Here is a 24,959-nt window from a genome sequence, read left to right on the forward strand (position 1 = left end):
GAAATTTATAAAAATGACCACATAATTGAAATTCATGTCAACACCGAAGTGCTGACTACTGGGCTGGTGATACCCTCGGGGACGAAACGTCCACCAGCAGAGGCATCGACCCAGTGGTGTTAATAGTTATCAAAGGTACCAGGATTATAATTTAGTACGCCAGACGCGCGTTTCGTCTACACAAGACTCATCAGTGACGCTCATATCAAAGTAGTTATAACCCAAACAAATAAAAAGTTGAAGAGCATTGAGGATCCAAAATTCCAAAAAGTTGTGCCAAATACGGCTAAGGTAATCTATGCCTGGAATAAGAAAATCCTTAGTTTTTCGAAAAATTCAAAGTTTTGTAAACAGGAAATTTATGAAAATGACCACATAATTGAAATTCATGTCAACACCGAAGTGCTGACTACTGGGCTGGTGATACCCTCGGGGACGAAACGTCCACCAGCAGAGGCATCGACCCAGTGGTGTTAATAGTTATCAAAGGTACCAGGATTATAATTTAGTACGCCAGACGCGCGTTTCGTCTACACAAGACTCATCAGTGACGCTCATATCAAAGTAGTTATAACCCAAACAAATAAAAAGTTGAAGAGCATTGAGGATCCAAAATTCCAAAAAATTGTGCCAAATACGGCTAAGGTAATCTATGCCTGGAATAAGAAAATCCTTAGTTTTTAAAAACCTATCCCGTTCATTTATATCAGATCTGAGCATTTTGTCGATTAATCTTAGTCATATACATTTTGAAATCTTAAATATGTTCTATAATTCTTTATGTTAATTTCATTGTTGAAAATGTTATAAAATATTTAATCCATTATTATCTACATAAGAAAACGTCTGTACCATGTCAGGAATATTACAGTTGTAATCAATTTGTTTGATGTGTTTGAGCCTTTGGTTTGCATTTTATTAGGGACTTTCCGTTTTAAATTTTCCTCGGATTTGTGATTTGACTTTGTAGCTTTTACTAAAAATAAAGTTAATTCAAATAATTATGATTACTATAAAAAAAAATACCACTGTATTTTAACAAACATGTACTCTTAACTAGAGTGACAAGTTAAGTAGTTGTCGTAATTAAAGTAACAAGCTAAGAAGATGTCTTTACTAGAGTGACAAGTCAAGTAGTTGTGAAATAAAAATGAAAAATATCTATAAGATCGATATCATTGGCATTGTTATTTCTTGAACAAAACAAAAATATATGTTTAATATACAAGTGCCCAGTCACTCCCTCTCTGTCAAAAAATATAGGTTTAATATACAAGTTCCCGGTCACTACCTCTCTGTCTAAAAATGTAGGTTTGATATACAAGTACCCTGCCACTACCTCTCTGTCAAAAAATAAAGGTTTAATGTACAAGAACCCGATCACTACCTCTGTGTGTTTTGTTAAATGTCTTTCTATTTGTATCTATTTGATAGGTTAAGCCTTTTTAAACTGATTTTTATACTGTTCTGTTACACCATCATCCCAGGTTGGGATCCCGCTAACATGCTTAACCAGCCATATTCTGTATGTATGTGCTCGTCCCTAGTCGGGAGCCTGTTATTCAGTGGTTGTCGACCGTTTGTTGATGTGTTAAATATTTGTTTTTTGTTTATTTTGTGACATAAATTAGACTGTATTTTTTCTTGTTTGAATTGTTTTAAATTTGACATTTCGAGGCATTTTATAACTGACTATGCGGTATAGGCTGTGCTGTTTGTTGAAGGTCATACGGTGACCATATATTGTTAATTTCTGTGTAATTTTGTCTCTTGTTAAGAGCTGTCTCATTAGCAATCAAACCACACCTTCTTATTCATATCAAATGAAGACAGTAGCAAAGCCAACAACTCGAATAGTAAGGATTTATTAGTTTTGATAAAGCTGGTTCTGTGGTTTCGATGGAAAAGATATTTGAAATCGTCGAACAACTTACCTGAAGCTTAAACGGACGACTAACGAATGAAAACAAAATTTAAACAACCTTAATATATTTTATTAAGAAAATTCACCAAAATAACACACTATGATGTAAAATTTTTAAAATAAATGTACAATACGACCCTACTGTTAATTAGTTGATGTTTACCTTAGAGGTAACTATTGAAACAATGTTAAGTTTTTGATCCATTATTTTCTAATGACTATTTTCAAAAATAATTTTATCATCGGCAAATGATAAAAAAAAAGAAAGTAGTAAAGCATACTGACATAAGCACATGTCGTGCATGAATTTTTCAGAAATATGGTAGTAATTTTACACCAGATGATTTGAAAATATATTCACATATTTGCATTTAACTACGTTTTTATGTTTATTATTACATCTTCTGTAACAGCTCGTACCGATATTGTTTTTCTAAATCTCTTTTTTTTCATATAAAAGTATTATCAACACTGTAACTATTGGTTAGAAACAACACATCTATATACATCTAAATCAAGGATTACAATACAGTTATATCAACATCTACATTTATATGCAGTTTTTTATGTACCATATCCATATTTTTTTTGTTTATAAGTTAATGTGCCTCATGAGCTTAATTTACATTTTTAGATATAATGGTTAGCAATTTTGCTCCACATTTCGCTGACTTTGCTGTTTCATGGAAATTCTTTACAAGATCTGTTCCTTTCTGTATCGCGTTATCTGACAGTCGCCATAAATCTAACATTCTAAGAGTCTTTTTTACATCTGCTGGTTGACTAGTTTCGATGACATTGATTTCATCGTTCGTAAAACCAAGTTGTCTCGCCATTGATTCCCATTCACCAGCAATTGCAAATGCCATTTTTTCTAGGCTATCGTTTGAAAATATTCCTGCAATTAAATACATTTGGAAATAGTCTTTCACGTTATAAAAGGATAATCTGTAGTTGGTGGTATCAAAGCTTACCTCTCGAATAGAGTCTTTACTTAATGCATATTATTTTATTTTATTTGAAATTCCACATGTCCGTAATTGTATGCGCACCTTTATGAATATTGTATACACAAACAAGATGTTGGGAAAAACATAATTAAACCTTCGTTTTGTAATGTAATTATAGAATAGTTAAACAGATTGACCTCAAACCAATTGTTTACGACATTTAACAATTTCGAATGCTCCTTATTGAGGATTTAATGTGTATATTTGAGCATATAAAGAAGAGAAGGATAAAAGAATATATGCCCAATTCGAAACTTTTTCTACACGAAATTGCGAGTAATAAAAATATACATAAAGGGACATTTAAACTCATGAAAACGGCCAACGTCAAACACAAAAATGAAAAAGACAAACAAACTGAAACAGTAAACAAAACACAAAATGGGAAAACTAAAGAATGAGCACTATCCAAAAACTGGGGTTGATCTCTTGGGCTTTGGAAGGGTATTCAGATCCTTATCCACAAGTAGTACCCGTCGTGTTGCTCATCTTAGTCGAACTATTGATATATATATCATGTATAAAATGATGCATAGCTATAATGTTTATTAAATTATACAAATACCTTTTCCAGGAAGGTATGGTTTGATGAACTGATGCGCTTCTGATTCTAATTTTGCATCATGATGAGACGCTATTATCTTCTCGACCTAAACAAATATATACATGTACTCACCTGTACATTAGTCTGACTAATTAAAGTACAAGAAATACAAAACGTAACTCCGCATGTATTTGTTTCTATCCAAACAAACACATAGTAGTAAGTTATATATAAAACATACAATGCATTTCATCATCAATTTTTATATATGTTTTGTATTATCATCAAATACAACTTACATTTCAATATTAAGAATGAAAACAGATGTGACCACTTTCATTTAAGACGGAAACCGTCCAAAACATTAACTCAAATGCTAACATTTTGAAGATTTCAGTAATTTAGCATGACTGTATGATGCTAGTACCTGATATATGTGCATTGTATCGTCGAAACAAGCCCATATTTTTGTAGTAGAAGCATTCCTTTTCAAATAAATAGCTAAAAGTTTACATTTAAATAATTTCGTAAAACTGCTATATTTTGGGGCCAAAAATGGGTCTCACTCAACCTACCCCGTTTTGTATTGTATTTAATTTTTGCTAATGTGCTTTGTATATATGCCCTTTTACTAATTTGTTACATATTTGCATTTAGATTAAAATACTATGTTGACCGCTGTACCACTATTTTAGACATTTAATCTATTATGTCGTTTTTGTTTTGTTCACACATCGTTGCAATATGATGGAATTTGACGCGACTGTCATACAAGTGAGAGATTGAGCTAGCCACAACACAAAGTTAAATCCATTTTTTTCTACATAAGAAAATGCCTGTACCTTATCAGAAATATGAAATTCTTTTGATTTGTTTCAGCTTTTGATTTTGCCATTTGAAAAGGGACTTTTTTTATAGTTTTTCCTGGAGGACAGTATGTTTTGTATTATTTTTGTGATTTTACTCTTTTCGGTTTAAATCTGTTCATTTATTTTATCACTGATTATTTTTGATTGTTTGCATGATATTCTTTTAAATATTATCTATTCGCTGTTCAGTCTGGTATTGTTTTACAAAGAGTAGGTTTAACAAGAACACGAAGAAGTAATACGAATGTTGTTTATTTTTGCAGTTGTGAAAGAATGCAATTTTTTTTCCTATTTGATAACGGAATTTAAAAATAAATCTTTAAATTTTCCAAGTATGTTATGTTAACACCAATACATGCACACGTCATATTTCATTTCTAATAATTCATAGGTAAATATGTATTGAATTGTGTCATTGTTTAGTGCTCGATATGAATATAGACTTAAAAGCATAAACAAGGGATATTACCTTATCTGATTCTGACGGTGCGTGATGATTTGCCCAATACAAAATGTACTGTTCGCATCTCTCTCGTTGTTGCGCTTTTGTTGCTTTTTGGTCAATATTCTTACAGATTTGAAAATAAAGATTTTGGTCACGGTCAGTAAGGTACCCACCAAGTACCACCCATTTAGTTGAATTTGAGTTTGTACGTGTCAACTGCCAAGCGATAAATTTAGCCAGTGCCTTCGCTGCAATACACAAATTCAACACACTTTGCCATAAACTTTAATTTTCTTATTAAAACTGTTATTTAATACAATATATTAAAATATTAAAACATATGAGTTCAAAGTGTCAGTGAATTTTAAGAACTGACCATTCATTGATTTTAAACGGTTACCAAATAACCAAAGATAGTGGAACGTTGGTTTGTTTGTAAAATTTATTTCAAAATTTTGCCAAAGTCTGCATACTAGCTAATAGAAAAGTTGCACTCAATTGATCATATGAATTCGTGGTTTATCTAGATCTACACCAAATAAATCAACGGAAATAAACAGTATATGAAAACAATTTTCCCCACAAAACTTTTCACTAACGGACCGACTAAAGAGACCTAACGTATAATGATGCATTTCTGGGATGTAAACAATATTCCTTCATTTTTTTTTATCTTGTAAGAGTCAAGAAGCATAACAATTCTAGTAATACGCAGTACAAGTAATTAATGGTATTTTGTGCATTGACTGGAGAATTATTAGAAGTAGAAAAAAATATGGCAATATGAATGTATTTGTATTTTACGGCTTTGTTATGCTTTAAAGAGTATTCAATACATAGAGAATAATTACTAGACTTTATTTTGTACATGTCTATACCTACATGAATCGGACGATAACAACAGCTTTTGTGAGTAATAGTTATGACTGGTCGACTAGGAATTGAAATAAAGTTGTACGTGGTACAAGTGACAAGAACAAGTTGTTCTGCAGAGTTTAACGTTTTATGACTAAAGATGTTGGTCTAGCACAAAACAGAAATCATGTGTCTATGATATTACGATGCTTTTCTACTTAGTGTGCAAGTAATGTTTGTCACTGGATGTTATATGTAAATTAAAAATCTATTTGCCGGCATTGTATGTCCTAGAAACTGTTAACCTGGTGCATTTCACATTATACAAAATATCGATGTTAACACGGAATCATATTAACCATAAAACAGATGTCAACATAAAGTTTTAAAAATATAACTTTAACTTTTAAAAATAGATTTCATATTTTTACAACATCGATGATTGAATATGCTTTCTCGGGTAAACAAATATCTTAACTATCTTAAATATAGTATACCTGGTACATCAATTGTATATGGAAAGTTGCCAAGTAATTCCCCCAGAGGCTAACAGATAAAAAAAAGTATGATATACCTCATTGTTAAATAATGAAAAGTAAAATCACAAAAAGATTGAAATCCGCTGATAATTCAAAACGGAAAGTCCATATTCAAATGAAAGTCGAGCAAAATATTTAATATCGCGAATATACATAATTGTTTTGTATTCTTTTGGATGTCTTGCCACAACAGCATGGGAACTATGATTGTAATGAAAATATTCTATAACATGTATACTCATATATCCTGTGTATTGTGAATAATTGAAAAATGATAACATGTATTCATTCATGGTCAAATTCTATCTACATTTTCTTGAAAAATGCAGGTATTATTGCGGCTCTTTGTTTCATAGTCAAAGTAAGGCCTTCAAGACAAAGCAGCAAATCGCATTTTGTCACATGTGCAAGGTGATCTGTATGATTGATTTAAGCAAAGTGATACTAAACAATTGATAACTCATATTATTTCTTAAATTTATATAAAATCTATCAGCAGGCTTATAACGTTCTTATTCATCATGAAATGACATTCCTAATATTATAGTAATTTGTTATCATTTTGTCGCTCAAGAATACTTATTCACATAATACGGTGATTGTTTACCTTTGGAATGTATACTACAAGTGAACCTGTTCTTGATGAAGACAAACGCCCGAGAGAAACGCTGTACTTAAGATAGCCATGATATGCGATGTCTTCTCCTTGCTCTGCCTTACTGACGACTTCTAGGTGTTCAGAATATCTATCAGATTGGAGATTTTTATAAAATTTAATCTTCAGTGGTGAATGTTTTAGACGCTCTAAATAAAGATTTGATTCAAACTTTATTTCTATTTCTTCTCCATCAACAACACCAAATTCTGAACTCGCAGCTGGTCCCTCATTGTATCCTATAGAATCCAAAGCTTTCATCGTAGAGGCTACATTTTCAGATCTTACACATTCAATAATCACATCATGGAGATTCTGATGCTTTTGACGACATATTATTGAAACATAAGTGACACAAAACAATCCTTCAAGTATTTCAGCTGCCCTGCAGATATCTTCTTCTGTCATGTTATCCGGAACAACTAGCCCTAAAAATCTTCATAGAGATAAGACGAAAATGTTTAAAACCCTCATTATTTTGCATTGCCTAGTTTTAATTTTATCACATGTTGTTATCTTTTATCGCATGTTACATTTAAGGAAACACAAACAACTTTACCGGAAATAAAAAAATGACAACATTTCTTAAGTGTAATGTGTAGACCGTAATGGAATTGCCGTTTCAAAGATGATAGCGGATATGTTCCTTAAGTCGTAACTAAAATACCCTTTCCGTTTCACGAATGTGACCTATCGAATAAGACAATTTACCGGATTTGTAATAACATAAGCAATACAACGGGTGCCAGATGTGACGCAGGATCTGCTGACCATTCCGGAGCACCTGAGATAATCCCTAGTTGTTTTCTTGAGGAGGGCCGTGTTGCTTAGTCTTTAGTTTTCTTTTTTGTGCCTTCTGCACTATCATTTATCTGAGTGTCTTTTTATTTTTAGCCATGAGTTTGACTGTCCCTCTGGTAACTTTCGTCCCTCTCATACAAAGATAAACTTTTATTTTATTGCAGTCTTTAGATTTTCAAAAACCTTTGTTAATATTGTTGCTTAAGTACTTACTGATATTTATCATTTCCAGACGGAAGTTTCACAAATCTTGCCTTTGGATGTTCTAAAGATGTCTTTACTGGTACAAGGTTCCAACTTTTTCCTGTCACCTTTGAAACTATACAAAGTGTACCCTCCTTCTTTTCAAAATCTGGTGAATTAATTATGTTTATCATTAACATTGTTTATATTTTTGTCCATGAGTTTTCACATAAAATATACAAAATGTGCTAGTATAATGAAAATATATTATTATTAATCATGCAACTTTTTCATGCAATTACACAATCAAAAGACAAGCTATACACACAAATACTATTTCTGATGAGCCAAATTGGGCGGAAAATATCCCGATTTATATTTAAGTATTGAGAAAAAACATACAAATAATATGAATACACAGAAAACTGATCCAATTAATCTTTTGCTTTCTCGTCATATTTGCTATTTGTTGTTTCTATTTAAAAGTTTCGAAATCTTAATTCTAAATAAATCATTGAATGATTAAAAACCCGATGATTGGAAATGATTCTACTTTCCGCCTTGCATTGATTAAACTTATCAGTTACACACAAAGTTTGATTCGTAATCGTTGTATGGAAAAAGGGAAATGAGGGCTTGACATCATTGAGACATCAACCTAGCGACGAAATTACGCAAATGACATAGTAAGGAAAATATATTCAAATAAAAACAACACGCTATAACATTTATCTAAGATTTTCTAATGAAACGCAATTCTTTATAACAAATAAAAAGAAATAATTATAAAAACAGTTACTTGAGAATAAGTTCTTCAATATCGTTCAAGACAGTTAAGCACCTGAGCTAGCTCCTGATTTTGGTCGAGTTCGAGTTGCTTTGTTTTTATTCAATGTGGTATTCTAGTACAATAGTTTGTCGTTTTTTTTAATTTTGAATTTTTAGACATGAGTTGTCAGGTTGTTTTTTTTTATTTCATTGATTAAAAAAAATAGATCATTAAAATGTTAAAATTTGTTAAAACGTCTAAACAAAACATATAAAATATACGAATGTGTATTCAACTGTAATGCAATGGATTATGCATTCGCTTTATGCATATATCTACAATCTCCTTTCTATATCTCTATATATTGTTTAATTTTGTGTATACGTTATTTTTCTGTCCCTCAACAATTACTTATTTTACGTCAATATCAAACTACTATCAAAAGCGAAATCACAAAATACTGAATTCCGATAAAAAATAAAAAAATGGAAAGTCTCTAACCATAGAAAAAACAAAAAACGCAAACACATCAAACGAATGGCTAACATATGTTATACTCCTTACTTGGTACAGTGTAATACAATTTTTTTTTATAGCTATCCAAACTTAAATGACAGTTGCATTACATTCCATTATATTTGACAGCGTTGTGTGAACAAAACAAATAGACATTATAGGTGCAAATGTTAAAAATAATGGTACATCAGTCAGTAGTTTTATTGTTATGAAATCTCAGCATTATAAAAATTATTATTGCAAGTCAACATAACACAGATTCAACTTAGAATATTGAAATTTGTAGTTCGTATCACGCAATCGCAACTGAATATTCAAATCTTCCTACCTGGATCAAAATCACTGGCAAAATCGTCCTCCGAATATGAGTCTTCTGCTTTTCGACACAGTTTAACATTATATTTTACGCTGTTCATCCTATTTGCCAGGATTGGATGCGAAGATTCTAATCCGACTAAAAATTTGTCGAAGTCACTATCTGAATTCGAATCGTGTAAATGACGGAGAATCATACGATTCTTGTCTCCGTCTGTCTCTTGCGTCTGTAAAGTAATATATCACAGAATACCAAACAAATTAAAATTGGAAAAACAAATCTTACGACAAACTCCTTATTTGTTTTTTTTCAAGAATTGATAGTTGAAACTAACGTCGATTGCTTACGGCAAAACAATCTACTATTTGTTATTATAAAAGAAAAAAAAAACGATTTTTTTAAATTGACTTCTCACTGAATTTTTGTCGAGCCTTCGACTTTCGTCGAAAAAGCGAGACTAAGCGATCCTACATTCCGTCGTCGTCGTCGTCGGCGGCGGCGTCCACAAATATTCACTCTGTGGTTAAAGTTTTTGAAATTTTAATAACTTTCTTTAACTATACTGGATTACTTCCAAACGTGGACAGAAGCTTGTTTATGATCATAAGATAGTATCCAAAAGTAAATTTTGTAAAAATAAAATTCCATTTTTTCCGTATTTTACTTATAAATGGACTTAGTTTTTCAGCGGGGAAACATGACATTCACTCTGTGGTTCAAGTTTTTAAAATTTTAATTACTTTCTTAAACTATCCTGGGTTTGTACCAAACTTGGACAGAAGCTTGTTTATGATTAAAAGATAATATGCAGAAGTAAATTTTGTAAAAAAATAAATCCGTTTTTTCCGTATTTTACTTTTAAATGGACTTAGATTTTCTGCCAGGAAACAACACATTCACTCTGTGGTAAAATTTAAAAAAAAATAATTACTTTCTTATGCTACTTTTAATTTGTACCAAACTTAGACAGAAGCTTGTTTATGATCATAAGCTAGTATTTAGAAGGAAATTTTGTTAATATTTTGTACCTGTGTATCTGTATTTTACTTATAAATGGACTTAGTTTTTCTTCCAGTTGACATTACATACAGTCTGCAGTTAAAGTTTTTAAACATTTATTAGATTTATAAACTATCCTGGATTTTTACTAAACTTGGACAGAAGCTTCTTACAATCAAAAGATAGAATCAAGAGGAATATTTTTATTGATTTTTTTTCTCATTTTGTTAAGCCTGTGATTTTCAGCAAAAGTAGGCGAGACACTGGGTTCCGCGGAACCCTTACAAATTTTTTAAATTGACTTTTCACTGAAATTTTTAAATTGACTTTTCACTGAATTTTATTTTTCCTGTCAAAATTTAACATTATTGCGGATAGCAATTGTAGATAACAGTTGTCTAAATGTCTTAAAACTAGATGCTCTTACCAGAAACTACTTTTAAAATTACATTTATGTGCATTATATTATAACGCAGTGTGTTGTTTTTAGTTATTTTGTGTGTTGTCTATTTTCCTTCGACCTGTGACCGTTTTTATCCTCTATTTCTTGTTTCTGCTTATCAATCTACAGCAATGCCAGTATTTTATAAATTACTAAAAACTAATAAACATTATGTTTTGAAAAAAAGGTCTTGCATATTAAAGTGAACATGAATAATTTAATATAATTATCGACAAACGATACCTTTAGGTCTTCTACAAAATCACTATCAAAGACATCATCTAATGGAAATACATCTTCATCGGGGTTTAGATTGTTGACAAGCCATCTACTACATCTATTAAGTGTCTCTTGGTTAACGGATTGATTCTTCTGTAATTTTTTGTCAACTAGAATATAGAAAGAAGGAGTTATTGCCTTTTCTATTAATACGAATGTTTGTTTGTATAGGAAAAGAAGAAGAAAAAGAAGATGTCGACAATGTTTATGATGATAAGGAGGATAAAAAGGATGATGGGGATGAAGAGGAGGGACACGAAACTATAAAATTTGATATCTTTCTTACGGTTTTCTTTCTAAATAGCCAAGGACACTTACCAATAAATCCCAAATCATACATCTCTAAATCAGAATCTTCCATTGTTGTGTGTTCACATGATATATTTATATAAGAACCAGCTATTTTGATATTTTGAAGCTCTTTGTGCTTTTTTGAAGCCATTTTGATGTCCGCATTGGTACAGGATAATGCCTGAAACAGTTAAACAGATATTTGATAACTAGTGTTATTTGACTAAACATAATGCAAAGCATAACATAAACTTTGAATCGTTAACACACGTTATTAACTACAGTATTTGATCATGCGAGTTCTATATTAAACATATCTTTAAAATCATCGTCAAGATCACATGTACCCGTAATTTATGTTAACAGCAATCGCAAAACAACTGACTCTTTGGACGACAATCCTTATTAAGTATTAGTTTGAATGTAATTCCTCTTTTTAAATCAACGTTGAAGCGATGTATTCCTGTTTTTCTTTTTTGTAAATTGTGCTTTCAAACATCTCCGATAAAAATACTTGGAAGGACATTCAGGTAATCGTTACACAACGATATTGTTACAACCACAATTCTTAATGACACCAGTCAAATAAAGTACAATCTAAAAGTAGTTTAGGCTTTACAAAGTTATACGCTAGTAAAACTTCAAATGCACTACAAATACTCACTTTGGATGCAAATAAACAATACATTATATTTCAAAATCTAAACAGCTATGGAAAAAAAGTGTTATTTTCCTTGGAATACCCAACGAATGACGTCATTGAAAAAAAAATCCGGCGTCAAAATGTAACATCTTTAGACATTGAATAATAATAAATGTGCGAAAAGATATCATCAACATATACCATAGTTTGGTGTCACTATCCCAGTAGCCAATTCTTCGGTACCGACATGAAAGTACAAATGTTGTGTTTTAAATATTTGATGTAACTAATTTTTGAAATACTTTTAAAATCAAGAAATGTAGCACCCTCATCCAAAGCTCTATTCCCATGCCCGGCTTTTACTAGATTTGTCCTTTTTGTGTTATAGATCTTCATCCTTTTAATATGCTTTGGATTTTGAAATATTTTGGCCTCGAGCATCAATAACATCAATGAAAAGACACTGATTGTCGAAATGTCCTTCTGGTGCACATCAATTTCTACCAATTATGTTATTGTGTTTATTAAAAAGAAGATGTGGTATGATTGTCAATGAGACAACTCTGCACAAGAGACCAAAATAAAGTTATCAAAGATACTAAGATTAACTTTTGTATTTACGCCAGTCGTGCGTTTCGTCTACAAAAGACGCTCGAATCTAAAAAAGTTAGAAAGACCAAATAATGTCCAAAGGTTGAAAAGAGGGAAAAAAAAAGTTTTTGCCAAATACAGCTAAGGTAATCTATTCTCGAGGAAGAAAAGCCTTAGTATTTCAAAAAATGCAAAAGATGTGTTAACAGTTAATTTATAAATATGAACATAACAATGATTATTCATGTCAGCACAGAAGTGCTGACTTCTGGGATGATGATACCATCGGGGAATTAAAATGACACATTAATCAACATCTATAACTCACCGTATGCCCATCATCAATGGACAAAGCCCATAAGAGACCCTAAATGATATGTAAAACAATCACAGTGATTAACAACTATAAGTAACCGTACGCCCATTACCAATGAGCAAAACCCATAACCACAGAGTCAGCTATAAAAGGACGATGTAACCAATTGAAACGAGAAAACTAACGGCTGGGTTATGTACAAAAAATAAACCCAAAACAAATATGCAACACATAAACAAACAACAACCACTTAATTACAGGCTTCTGACTTAGGAAAGGTACATACATACAGAATGCGGTGGTGTTAAACATGTAAGCGGGTTCTCAAACGCACACATACAGAATGTAGCGGATCTAAACATGTAAGTTGGATCCAACGCTATAACATACAGAACGTGGAGTAACTCATCGGAAGGATACAAATACAAGTACTACACAGAGTTGACGTGGCTGCGTGCTTGTGTTGTGCATATGTTGTTATACAATATTTTAACTATATCAGGTTTTAATGCATATCTTTATTTATACACTATTATTCTTAGCTATGATACCAATTCTATTTGGAGATCTTGGCAATCATGTTACGCTACGTTTCATTTCTCAGACATACATTCACCCTTATACGTTGATAGTTTAAAAAAAGAAATCAAATGCTTTGTAATGGTTCATATAATGTATAGTTACCTATCAATACGGCAACATTGCACTCTTATCTCTGTTATATTTGAAACAATAGTTTTCTCGAAAATAGTTTGCATTTACAATAAATACCTTTGTAGTAACAATTGTTTTTCCAGCAAAAGCTCCTCGTTGAAACTTGACCTTGATATTCCGATCAACTTCTGGTTCAAATGTTTTTCCTTCTTCGTCAACCTCGATTTCATATTTATTGTGTCTGGCAACCGCAACACACTGAATAGTTTCAAGTTTCTTAAGAGGTATTTCTATTCCAACAAAGGAAACATCCTAGTTTTGAAATGTTAAAATCAAAAGGTATACACTGCACTATACAAATTATATATATGTTTAAGTCTTATGTATGAAATATTCTACTGGTAATTTTGATGAATAGTTATTATGTGATACATATGGATTTTATCATTGCATCGAGTGTGGTGCGAATTCAAACCACGCTTTTCGTCTCGAATATTTCTTTTATTGCCATTTACTTTGTTTCTAGAAAACACTAGAAAAGATGTTTTAAAGAGGGGCGATGGATACCAGAGGGACAATAAATCGCATAAATTAAATTGTAACTTACAACGACATGGCCAAAAAAAAAATAAGAAAAAAACCCAGACGAACAGTAGTAGACAAGACACAACATACAAAAACTAAAGACTCAATGGCACGAACCTAACTTTAAACTGGGGTGTTCAGATGATCCGAAAGGGTAAGCGGATCTATGCCCCACATGTGGTAGATAAGTTAGGTCATCAAAGATTTGAATTTACGCTCACTTATGTATTGAGTGTCTACATTCTCATCAAATTAAGAGAATTCAAACTTCTGCGTGCTTACTAAACAATCTTATTCAAATCCTACAAAAAGATCTTGCACGTTGAAATATTTAATTTCAAATATCAAATGACTTGATTTGAAAAGTACCTTTTATCTTGCCAATTGTTTCCTCAGTTTTTGCTAAAGGTCCTCTGTAGTTTTACCTCATTTATTAAAGTCTATTTCGGAATTACCAATTACGTGATCAATTGAGCCAACAGAAGAAAGTTCATAATTACCATTTCCACCAAAACCGCTGATTTTGAAACATTCGTGAATTGAGGGAGTAAACTATATATTTGACCCCAGTACATATCGATATAATGAAGACAAACCAACATTCTTTAGTAATGACAAGTTGCGCATTAACTCAAATAGTAAATTCTTAATTCCTTGTCTTAAAAAAAATACTTTGATCAACTTTTTGATCACGTGGATTGAATTCTCGATATTTTTATAACCCATATACGAGACGGTCAATGCGGTTTGTAATGAACAGAAAATAAACATTATTTACAACATTGAATAGACAAAAAAGCTTAAGGTTATTTACATAATACATTCTTTTTTCATAATCAAGTTTGAAATAAAGTTATGGTAAAATGTGAAAAAAATCGTACAAAGTTCTCTTTATACTCAAATTAAACAGATTGACTAGAAGACCTTTGCATCAAATTCATGGAAATTTTAAATATTCCATGAGTTTTGTATTTATTTTAAATCCCCTTTTTTAACAAACACTAAGTGGTCAAAGTCTCAGTGTACCAACCTTCACATTTGGAAGTTGTATTTTATCAGGAAGTGTTTTTCCGTGTCTCCATGTTTGACCTTCAACTCTGAACTTTAAGGTTGGTACGAGCATCTGATCATGCGATACTATAGGCACATACACTCGAATTGGCAACTAAAAATATTGAGAAGTATATTACTTATCAGTACAACCTAATATATAAAATTTAAATACTGATAATGGTGTTCCCGAAATGTCACCAATAAAAGGCTTTTTAAACAGTCTTTGTTGCTTAAGTGGTCACTAGCTGTCAAATTCATGGTCACCGATTTGACTCAAATTCTCATGTTTGATTTATAACAATATAAAGCATTTATCCAAATTATCAAAAGTCTAAAATAAACAGTTTACAGAGCATGGGGTAGATTTTATGTAGATTCATTTCGTGTGTATTTTAGTCACGACGCCACCTAATTAATATCGATTTGACCTCAAATGACAATAAAAGCGATTTACACATAAATAAAGATATGTATAGATAAAACCAAAACGTTCACTTGGATTTTTAAAGGCCTGTTTGATTTGATTTTTTAGATGGAAAATATATGTGTCGGATTGTTTTTACCGTATAAGAATGATTTTATGTGGATCGAATCAGTAATCAAATTGTTTTACCGTAGTTTCACTTTCATTGTTCACATTCTTTTACTTTAAATAACCAGTACACGTACAAAGCACGCGTTGTCAATCTCTGACAAGGGGGTTAAATTAAAGTTCACATGAATACGGATTTAATGAGGTCGAGTTATTCACTTGCAAGTGAATAATTAATTACCAATGTTTCTTAGCTTAATTTGACAAAATTTAAACCATTTTGGCTGCTAAAAGCGAAATATTATTTCATTATTTGTCTTTCAGTATTGATTGAACAAAAATAATCTGACTTTAGATTTTGTATATATCTCGTAGCTAGTGCCCCGAAATGATGACGTTATAAATTCAATTAGGTTAATGGTTGTGCATATTCTGTTTAAACTTTCTTTTTACAATAATTGAGATTAAAAGCATACTATAAATGTGGGGCGGTATTCAGACTATAAATGTTTGCTTTGCTACATTATAAATGCAAAATACAAACTGAACTCTTATCAGTTTAAGTTCACTAGCAGACAAATCGTACCTCAAATTCCGTTCCTCTTTTCGTGTTTTGTATTGTGATAACAGATGATATATTTTGCTCGTCATTAGATTCCAAACACTTATCAAGATCTTCATCAGCGTCAAAGCTTTGACAGATAAAATCCTTCTCCTGAATTCCATTTGGCATTGTGATTATAACACAGCAGACTTCCTGCTGGAATTTATTTGGTTTTGCGTTTTTATAACTACAAAAAAATAACTTATTAATTGAAGTTAAATTTGCCAAGTCAGGAATATGACAGTTGTTATCTATTCGTTTGATGTGTTTGGACTTTTGATTTTGCCTTTTAATTTTTGATTTTCCTTTTGGAATATTCCTCGGAGTTCAGTATTTTTGTGTTTTTTACTTTTTTCTACCTTGGTTGCTAGTTACAGTTTCTGATACTGTGGATTCATATTTTGTCATGAGTCTCATATTTTCATGGATTGAAGAAAACTTGAACCTTCGTGAATAATTGATGTCGAGGTTTACAAAGCCTTATTGAAATTTGTAATTCGTTGAACTGTTGTCTGATGTATGGTCGGGTTGTTGTCTCTATGACACATTTCCTATTTCCTTTCTTTTATTTTATTTCCGTACACTGTCGGAAACCGTATGTTGATGTTTGTTGTTGTTGTGTTAATAAACAGTTTTCTCATTGACTAATGCACGTTGTAGTCATAGCTTCTTTTTTTTTTTAATTCAAACAGATAATATTAAAAATATTTGCATGAAAATAGCTGTATATAAACACTAATTAATAAAAAAAAACTATGTATACATGAACATTTTTGGAAGCGTCATTACATGAAATGTGGCCAGTTTTTCCAATCTTTCCTCTTCTTTTCGATCTCTTGTTTTCTTCGTTTCTCCTCGGCCTCATGTAGTTCTTCGTATTTATTTTGTTTACTTTCTTCTTCTTGGTCTCTTTTCCCATATTCTTCCTCTTCTTTTTGCTGTTGTTCTTTTTCCTTCTTCTCTCTGTTTTTTCGTTCTTCCTCTTCTTTTTTTCGTCGTTCTGATTCTTCCTTTTCCGTTTTCTTTCTTTGTTCTTTTTCTTTCAATTCTCTTTTCCTCCGTTCTTCTGCTTCTTTTTTCTCTCGTTCTGCGTCTTTTTGCTCACTTTTTTTTCGTTTTTCATCTTCTTTTTTCTTCCTTTTTTCTTCTTCTCTGTCCCTTCGCTTACTTTCTTCTGCTTCTTTTGCTTGTCTTTTCATTCTATCTTCCTCTTCCTTTTTCTTCCTTTTTTCATCTTCTTTTTTTCTTTTTTCTTCTTCTTTTTCTCTTTTTTCTTCTTCTTTTTCTGCCTTTTTTCTGCTTTCCTGTTCTGCTATTGTTTCCAAAACATTGCACCATTTGTTCATTTGGTTTTTGACCTCAGTTATATCGGATTCAGACACAGCTGCGTCACTTTCAATTTTAATAATCAGGGTTTCTGTTTTTGCTATCAATACCATTAGCTCTTGTTGTTGTTGTGCAAGTCTTTGCATTATCTGAGCTTGTTTTAGAACTTGCAGATCAATGTCAGTTTTTTTTTGTGATACACTACGAAAAAATTTGATGCATTTATTTTATCTAACATTTAGCTTATGAAGATACTTTTTTTAAACAATACAAACATTTCCAGTAATTCTTCACTATTTAAGTATTTTATTTATCTAACTTTTTCAATCCATTATTGTTTTACCTTTTTTTGTAAATTCGTTACTTGTACACATGATTTGTTTTAAGAGGATGTACTCAAACGCGATTTCTTGAGGCTAATTAATTTTGGCAAAATTTGGTAAATATGACAAAAAATGATATGCAAAAAAAACCAGATAGATTTACTTATTATACGTATTCAAAAGATAGTTATTGAAATAGTATACAATTTGAAAAGATATTTTTATATACTCCAAAGCCTGATTAATTTATAAATTTTGATATGTATGAAGGTAGAAAATAAACGACTTGGAAGATATATATTCCGTTTGCAGTCGCTGCTGGAATGTTGCTACATAGAAATGGAAAGGTCATAATTGGAAAGCTGAAATCATTTCTGTTGTCGTAAAATTTTGTTCTCATTCGACTCTCATTGTCAATTTCGAGATGCATGGCAATGTATAAAGCGAATTAACTCTTTTTTACATTCATCTCTAGATCGATTGGATAGTTACGTTCAACATAGTCACCACTTTTATAATAATTTAGTGAGAGAACACCTATATATATGTTTTTCAACAAAAATCAGCATTCATGATAAAGGTAGACTTATCTCTCAGTCGAATGTATAAGATTTGAGGCTGATTACAACTGAATTCTATTTACACCCATTTGAAAATATGTAAATTACATAATTTGAATATGAACTTGATGTATTTAATTTTCAACTGTCAAATGTATGTATGCTCCGGTACTGATATGTTTAATAACAAACCTTTCTAAAATAAGCTTATTCTGAATTTAAAAATGATAAAAATATTAGAAATTACACGAATTGTGGTTTCAACTCCAAAAGGTAAATTTGACCTCAGGTAGATTTGACTTTTTGAAATACTGTTTTAATATATCCTCTTCAACTGTTTCGGTTTTTATACACCGAATACCCTCGGCCTTCATATTTTACAAAAACATGCTTTGAACGTATCCAATTGATAACGTATTGTTAACGGTTTTACAACACTGAGTCGATAATTCTGCTGATGAACTTGTCGGTCCCTGAGGTTACCATCAGCCCCTAGTAGTCAGTACTTAGGTCATGACATGATTAATAACTAACCATCTTTAAATTGTTTGATTATATAAAACGGCACGTTTCTACTTTCCAAGATGATATTAACAATTCTTAACAGTACGTTTCGGTAAAATATCTCTTCAACTGTGTCGTATGGAACGCCAACACTGTCTTGTTATGACCATTTTCATTATATGATGTGCATTTACCTTTATATGATGTGCATTTACCTTTATATGCTGTGCTTTTATCTTTATATGATGTGCACTTGTCATTATATGATGTGCAAACACCTGTATATGATGTGCAAATATCCTTTATATGATGTGCAAATATCCTTATATGATGTGCAAATATACTTATATGGTGTGTACATATCCTTATATTACGTGCAAACATCTTTATATGATGTGGTTGTGTCATTATATTATGTGCTTGTAATCTTATATTATGTGGTTAGGTTTACTTCATTATATGATGTCGAAACGTCATTATATGATGTGCTTTCATCGTCGTTATGGTCAATGAACATGATTACGATTAGAATGATTACTGTCTACGTCATAACTGATTCCGATCTGCTTCTGTAAACTATTAACCCGGCTTAAATATGTGTCTATCGCTAGCGAAAGTGCAATTTATAGGGAAAATGAGACAAAGCAATTTAACAAAATCAACGTTTCAAAAATTTCGGTTGAAGTTTAAGATCAGTTTATATGTTGACAGTGTAGGAGCTAATTGAAGAAATTCCCGGCTGTGGAGAATATTATACCTGTCAACTGACCCATATAAACATATTTTCGACAGTTACTTCCCCTTATTTGTCACCATTCAAAATTATTCCTTATATTTACGTTTTATGGGTGAAAAAGGTAAAATCATAAAAATATAAAATTCAAATACATATTGAAACATAACTTTTCATTATTTTTATACCTTTATACAATATTTAAAAAAAAATGAAAATTATTTTTTACATTTACACTTCCTTTAACTGTATTACTATATTTTATCACTTTCTAATTTCCTAATAATTTGTGTTGGTATGTTCGAAAGCTGCTAAGCCAGTATATCAAACATTATTGTATTGACAAAAAGTTAACATTTAAAAATATTTCATTTGGAAAATAAATTCATTAACAAAAAGTAAAGAACATAAGACTGTGTTACACAAATTTATAAAAATCCTTTAATAATTAATAGGATTTAAAATGACTTATCCAAGTGAACATGCATTATATACATTATAAGAAAATGTACCATAAATACTGAAATTCAGCTAAAAAAACATACCCAACTATATCAGTCCTATTCAGGACCGATAACTCTGTCGATAGATATTATCGGGTATACAATATTGTTAAAACCAGACCAATCGTATTATACGTCTCTGTTGGAATGTATACAATAACTCCTTTTTTTACACAATTTAAACTTTATATCGATTCAGTGCCTGGATTTAGCTTAAAATGTTGAATTAAAAAAAAAATACAATAAAATCATATTCAATGATCGAAATTCATTTAAATTAAAATTTGAATCAGAATATTTTTTTGAAATAATTATAGAAACATATAAATATTTGAATGCCTTTTAAGCAAAAGATATTTTTTTAAAGAAATTTTCATAATATTCATATTTTCCTAATGTTTATTATGAACCATATATACTTCTTCTTATTTGACACGGGAAGGAGAAGATATTTATTTGTACATTTATGAAAACTTTTGTATATCACAAAATTTAAACTCTGGTAATACATGTATACACACTGACAGGATGTTGAATGTCACCTGGTTGCTTTTAGTTTGCACGTCTACCTGACAATATATTATGATGTAACATTATAACCCAAGTTAGATTTCACCTGTCCGGTCAAGGAATGAAATTTTAAAGGTAGAGAATATTTATCTATTATAATCGGACATTGTTTTTTTTTCTCTTAGGATGAAAACATTTTTTTTTGTTCTAAAAGGAATGTTTAAATATATTTCTAAAGAAAGATAAAATATACAGAAAACTTGAAAAATACCTTTAAAAAAAAAGAAGAGAAACTTTTTTTATCATAGATATTGTAAACAATTTTCTGGATGAACATCTGTCAAAATAAATGTTCCCGTGTTACACTTAAAATATTTTTTTTTTAAAGAAATTTTGAAATCAATGATCGAAATATCACTTAAGGAAAATAACAGAAACATCAGAGTTTCTTATGAAAAATAATAAAAAAAAATCTAGGAAATTCTTACTATAAAAACCATGATTTGATGCAACATTTCCATATGATACATCAGCCGCCATTTTGAAAAATATCGGAAAATTCCCTTTTTTAAATCGATGTTTGACCGAATTTGACCTGAAATTAAACTGTTTTAAGTAGTATTCCTCGCCAGCTATATGTTTGGATATACTTAATCGATTTGCAAAGTTTGTTTTTTATTTACAGAATTTCTTTATTTGTTATAAATGTAGACATGGGTATCGGTAATTTAGCATTGAGTCAACGGAGAAATGACGAGAAAAAGTGCATGTTTTACGATGCCGATTTGACCGAATTTAATCAAAAATTAAACTGTTCGGACCAACATTGTTTGATAGAAATAGTTTTGAATATCAAGGATTGATTTGCAAAAGTAAGAAAACGGATCAGGTTTAAGAGAAAATTAAACTTTATTGAAGCATATATGCATTTTATATGGGGAAATATAATACAAAATGGCGGCTGTTATACGTCACAAAAGTCACGTGATGTCCAACTTAGTTGGATATGGTTCGTACGCGTTATGACCTGAGATTTGATTCTTCAATGTAGGTCATGACCTGCATTTTCATCGTCACAGGTTGACAGGTATGGAATATTATAACAAAATTTAAGAGCCTTTTATAGCTTGCTTTTTAGGCTCCGTGTTGAAGGTCGTACAATGACCTTTAATTGTTTCCTCTTACAAATTATGACTTGGATGGAGAGTTGTCTCAGTGGCTGTCATACCACATCTGCTTTTTTCTATTCATTGCAAAAGACACCATTGAAATCCCAGTCTGTTTCAAAAATATTTCATAACAATAGCTATAAAATTATCTACTGATGCATACTATGGCGAGATGATTTGTTTTATAAAATGTTATTGAATAATATTAATCTGTAAATGGTAAGATGTATAAAGAAGTATTGAATATGTACAATGATATTAAATCTATAATATCATATAATCTATGCTACTAAAGGAGTAGACCGATTTCATTGAGCCGTAACTCCTCTAAAACCATACCAAGTCGGAAATATTTGTGATATGTCGTTTACATGTAGTTTTTTTTTACTTTTAATTTGTCTTTGAACCAATCTTTCCACAGAAAACGCCAATTATGTCGGAAAGTACCCAATTTCGAAGACTGCAAGCTTAGCCCGCGAAATATGAAATGGCTATGTGGGTAATTATAGAAAAAGAAAAAGTGGTATCTTTGCTAATGAGACAACTATCCACAATAGACCAAATGACACAGAAATTAATACCTATATGTCACCATACGGTCTTCAACAATGAGCACATATTGACATATACAGATTGTTTATTTTCAACTTATTTTAATGGAGATTTTTTTAATTGCTAATAAAATTCTGAAACATGAGTACTAGTATGTCAACAGATTTGAAGTACTTAGCGTCAACGATTACTGAGATACAAGGAGTTGATTCCTGATGAAGTGTTTTAGACTTAATTTTTCGTCCGATTAGATCGGATTTTCCCTTTGTGGTACTTATTTTGATCCTTTTCGGTAATGGCATCGGAATTTACGTAGACGATACAGTTATTCAGTGAAAAGGGAGAAAAGAACCACTGAAATCACACTTTGCCACACTTTTTCCAATTTAGGGTATTTAATATTTTTATTTTCCAACCGAGATGAATGGGGTGATGCCCGTCTTTTGCATTTTGTTCCTCTTTTTCGTCTCTTTAAAAAAATAGAATAAAAAGCATTAACTTTGTCATTACTATGTCATCTCTTTTTGTTTCAACTCTTGTCTATTCGTTGGCATCTCCGTGAATCATCAGTATAGCGAATATAGGTACTAACCAAGGGGTCGTGATCGATTTTTCTTCTGACATGGTACGAAAATCTTTGTTTTGTTTACAATTTATCAATGTTTACTTCAATCTAAACATATTTGTTGTTTTAAGAAATGATTTGGTCGTGGGTTGGTGATTAGAGAAGTCTCACTATTTGCCCAAAACAAGAACCCTTACTAAAAACATGTGCAAATACTGGCCAAAGAAGCTGGCATTCGTCTCATCTGATATGATTCTATATTCATTGCAACTCTTTTTCTGATAGAAGGCCACTGTTTGTGTTTAATAAGTATAGCTGTTTCAAAAATTGGCATTGAAATATTTTGTACATATGTTATTTTTCGATATTTTATTTCGACAAGAAGCGTTGTGTAAAGCTGACCACATGAATCCTTCTGTACGGTGCATAGTTAAATGAATGTACGGTATATTGTTTTTCACGCTTCGAAGTACCTATAAAGCTATATCCGCTGTACCGATGATACACGGTAGTATTAATAATTCGGAATATTTTGCTCGCTTGTGACAATGGTGTTCGACAAGGAGAAAACTTATCACCTTTCCTATTTTATTTACTTTGATTGACTAAAATAATTTCTTTGTGACTAGAAATATTACAGGACTTAACAGAACTATACCAGAAGATCTTGAAAGAGAATTAGAAATATATCTTAAGTTTTTTGTTATATTGTTTGCAGATGACACGGTGTTGTTGGATGGAACAGCACAGGACCTGCAGACTCACCTCAATGCTTTCCATGATTATTGTAAGGCTTGGAACTTGAAAGGAAAGTTGACAAAATTAAAGTCTTAGCGGGGTATTTTTTATGGACGGAAGCCAAAAAATGTCCAATTTTCTTACAATGATACTAACATAGAGATGATAAAACAATATAACTATTTGGAAATTGTTGTTACTAAAACGGGAAATTTTAATATGAGAAAAACATTTATCCGATAAGGCTTTAAGCCATGTACGAAAACTTGAAAACAGGAAGGATGTTTTTTCTGTTTAATCCCAAAAATGTTTAATCCCAAATTTAATCCCAAATTTAATTCCAAAGATTTCTGTAAAATGTCAACTTCAGCTTGTTCGTTTATATAAAAAAAAATATATTCACGTGCGTTTGTCCTCCAGCTGGGTTTGTAATTTTGAAACCTCTCTCTCTTGTTTTGTATATACTGTAAGTAGTTATAATTTTTATCTCTGTATACTGATGTCAAACAATGACTTTGTGAGACTAAATATATAGATTAAGAGGCCATAAGTATACCGGTATGGATGATTGATCGACTGTTATTTAGCGCCACTTTCAACACTTTCGTGCTATTTCGTGGCGGTGAGTTTATATTGGTGGAGAAAGCAGATGTGCCCGGAGAGACCCCCTGACCTTCATTTGGAAAACAGACAATTCTGGTCAATTAAGATTGGAATCGAGCTTACCTGCCACGTGCGGGATTTGAAATCGCACACCTAAGTGTTGACATACTAGTGATACAGCAGTTCGACCGGTCCAACGATTTACAGAAAAGAGCGACGATTTACAGAAAAGAACCGAAAAGAACCGAAAAGGACCAAAAAGAACCGAAAAGGACCGAAAAGAACCGAAAAGAGGATACATATATATTTATTAAATAAAGTTAAAACAATGTAGATACACACGGATTTTTTTATATTGTTAACAATTCTTGGTAATAATAAAATTGAATGCATAATTCAAAATTTAGATTGTGCATTTATTAGAATATGTGAATTTACAAAAAAAAACCACAATATAA

At 31.2% G+C, this 24,959-nt stretch overlaps 1 protein-coding gene across 1 annotated transcript; it reads right to left on the reverse strand.

The window, feature by feature from the left end:
• Window positions 1-2,514: 2,514 nt before the first annotated feature.
• Window positions 2,515-17,887, reverse strand: LOC134706030 (uncharacterized). Its single transcript, XM_063564739.1, has 13 exons — window positions 17,205-17,887; window positions 16,398-16,602; window positions 15,257-15,391; window positions 13,759-13,953; window positions 11,465-11,618; window positions 11,111-11,256; window positions 9,439-9,652; window positions 7,856-7,994; window positions 6,794-7,277; window positions 6,145-6,193; window positions 4,817-5,040; window positions 3,500-3,584; window positions 2,515-2,822 (listed from the first exon to the last, which is right to left on the reverse strand). Exons 1-13 carry the CDS (start codon window positions 17,885-17,887, stop codon window positions 2,542-2,544), a joined length of 2,994 nt encoding a protein of 997 aa, XP_063420809.1. The 3' UTR covers window positions 2,515-2,541.
• Between the last annotated feature and the right edge of the window lie 7,072 nt (window positions 17,888-24,959).

This window comes from Mytilus trossulus, chromosome 2 (assembly GCF_036588685.1).
Source record: "Mytilus trossulus isolate FHL-02 chromosome 2, PNRI_Mtr1.1.1.hap1, whole genome shotgun sequence".
Taxonomy (NCBI): domain Eukaryota; kingdom Metazoa; phylum Mollusca; class Bivalvia; order Mytilida; family Mytilidae; genus Mytilus; species Mytilus trossulus.

Excerpts from the sequence above, each read along its gene's own strand:
- LOC134706030 (XM_063564739.1), bottom strand. The coding sequence starts at position 17,887 with ATGCAAAGACTTGCACAACAACAACAAGAGCTAATGGTATTGATAGCA. Across the intron at positions 15,392-16,397 it reads AAAGAGGAACGGAATTTGAG|TTGCCAATTCGAGTGTATGT; the intron begins GTACGATTTGTC and ends CAATATTTTTAG. Across the intron at positions 5,041-6,144 it reads ATATACAATTGATGTACCAG|CGAAGGCACTGGCTAAATTT; the intron begins GTATACTATATT and ends TGTGTATTGCAG.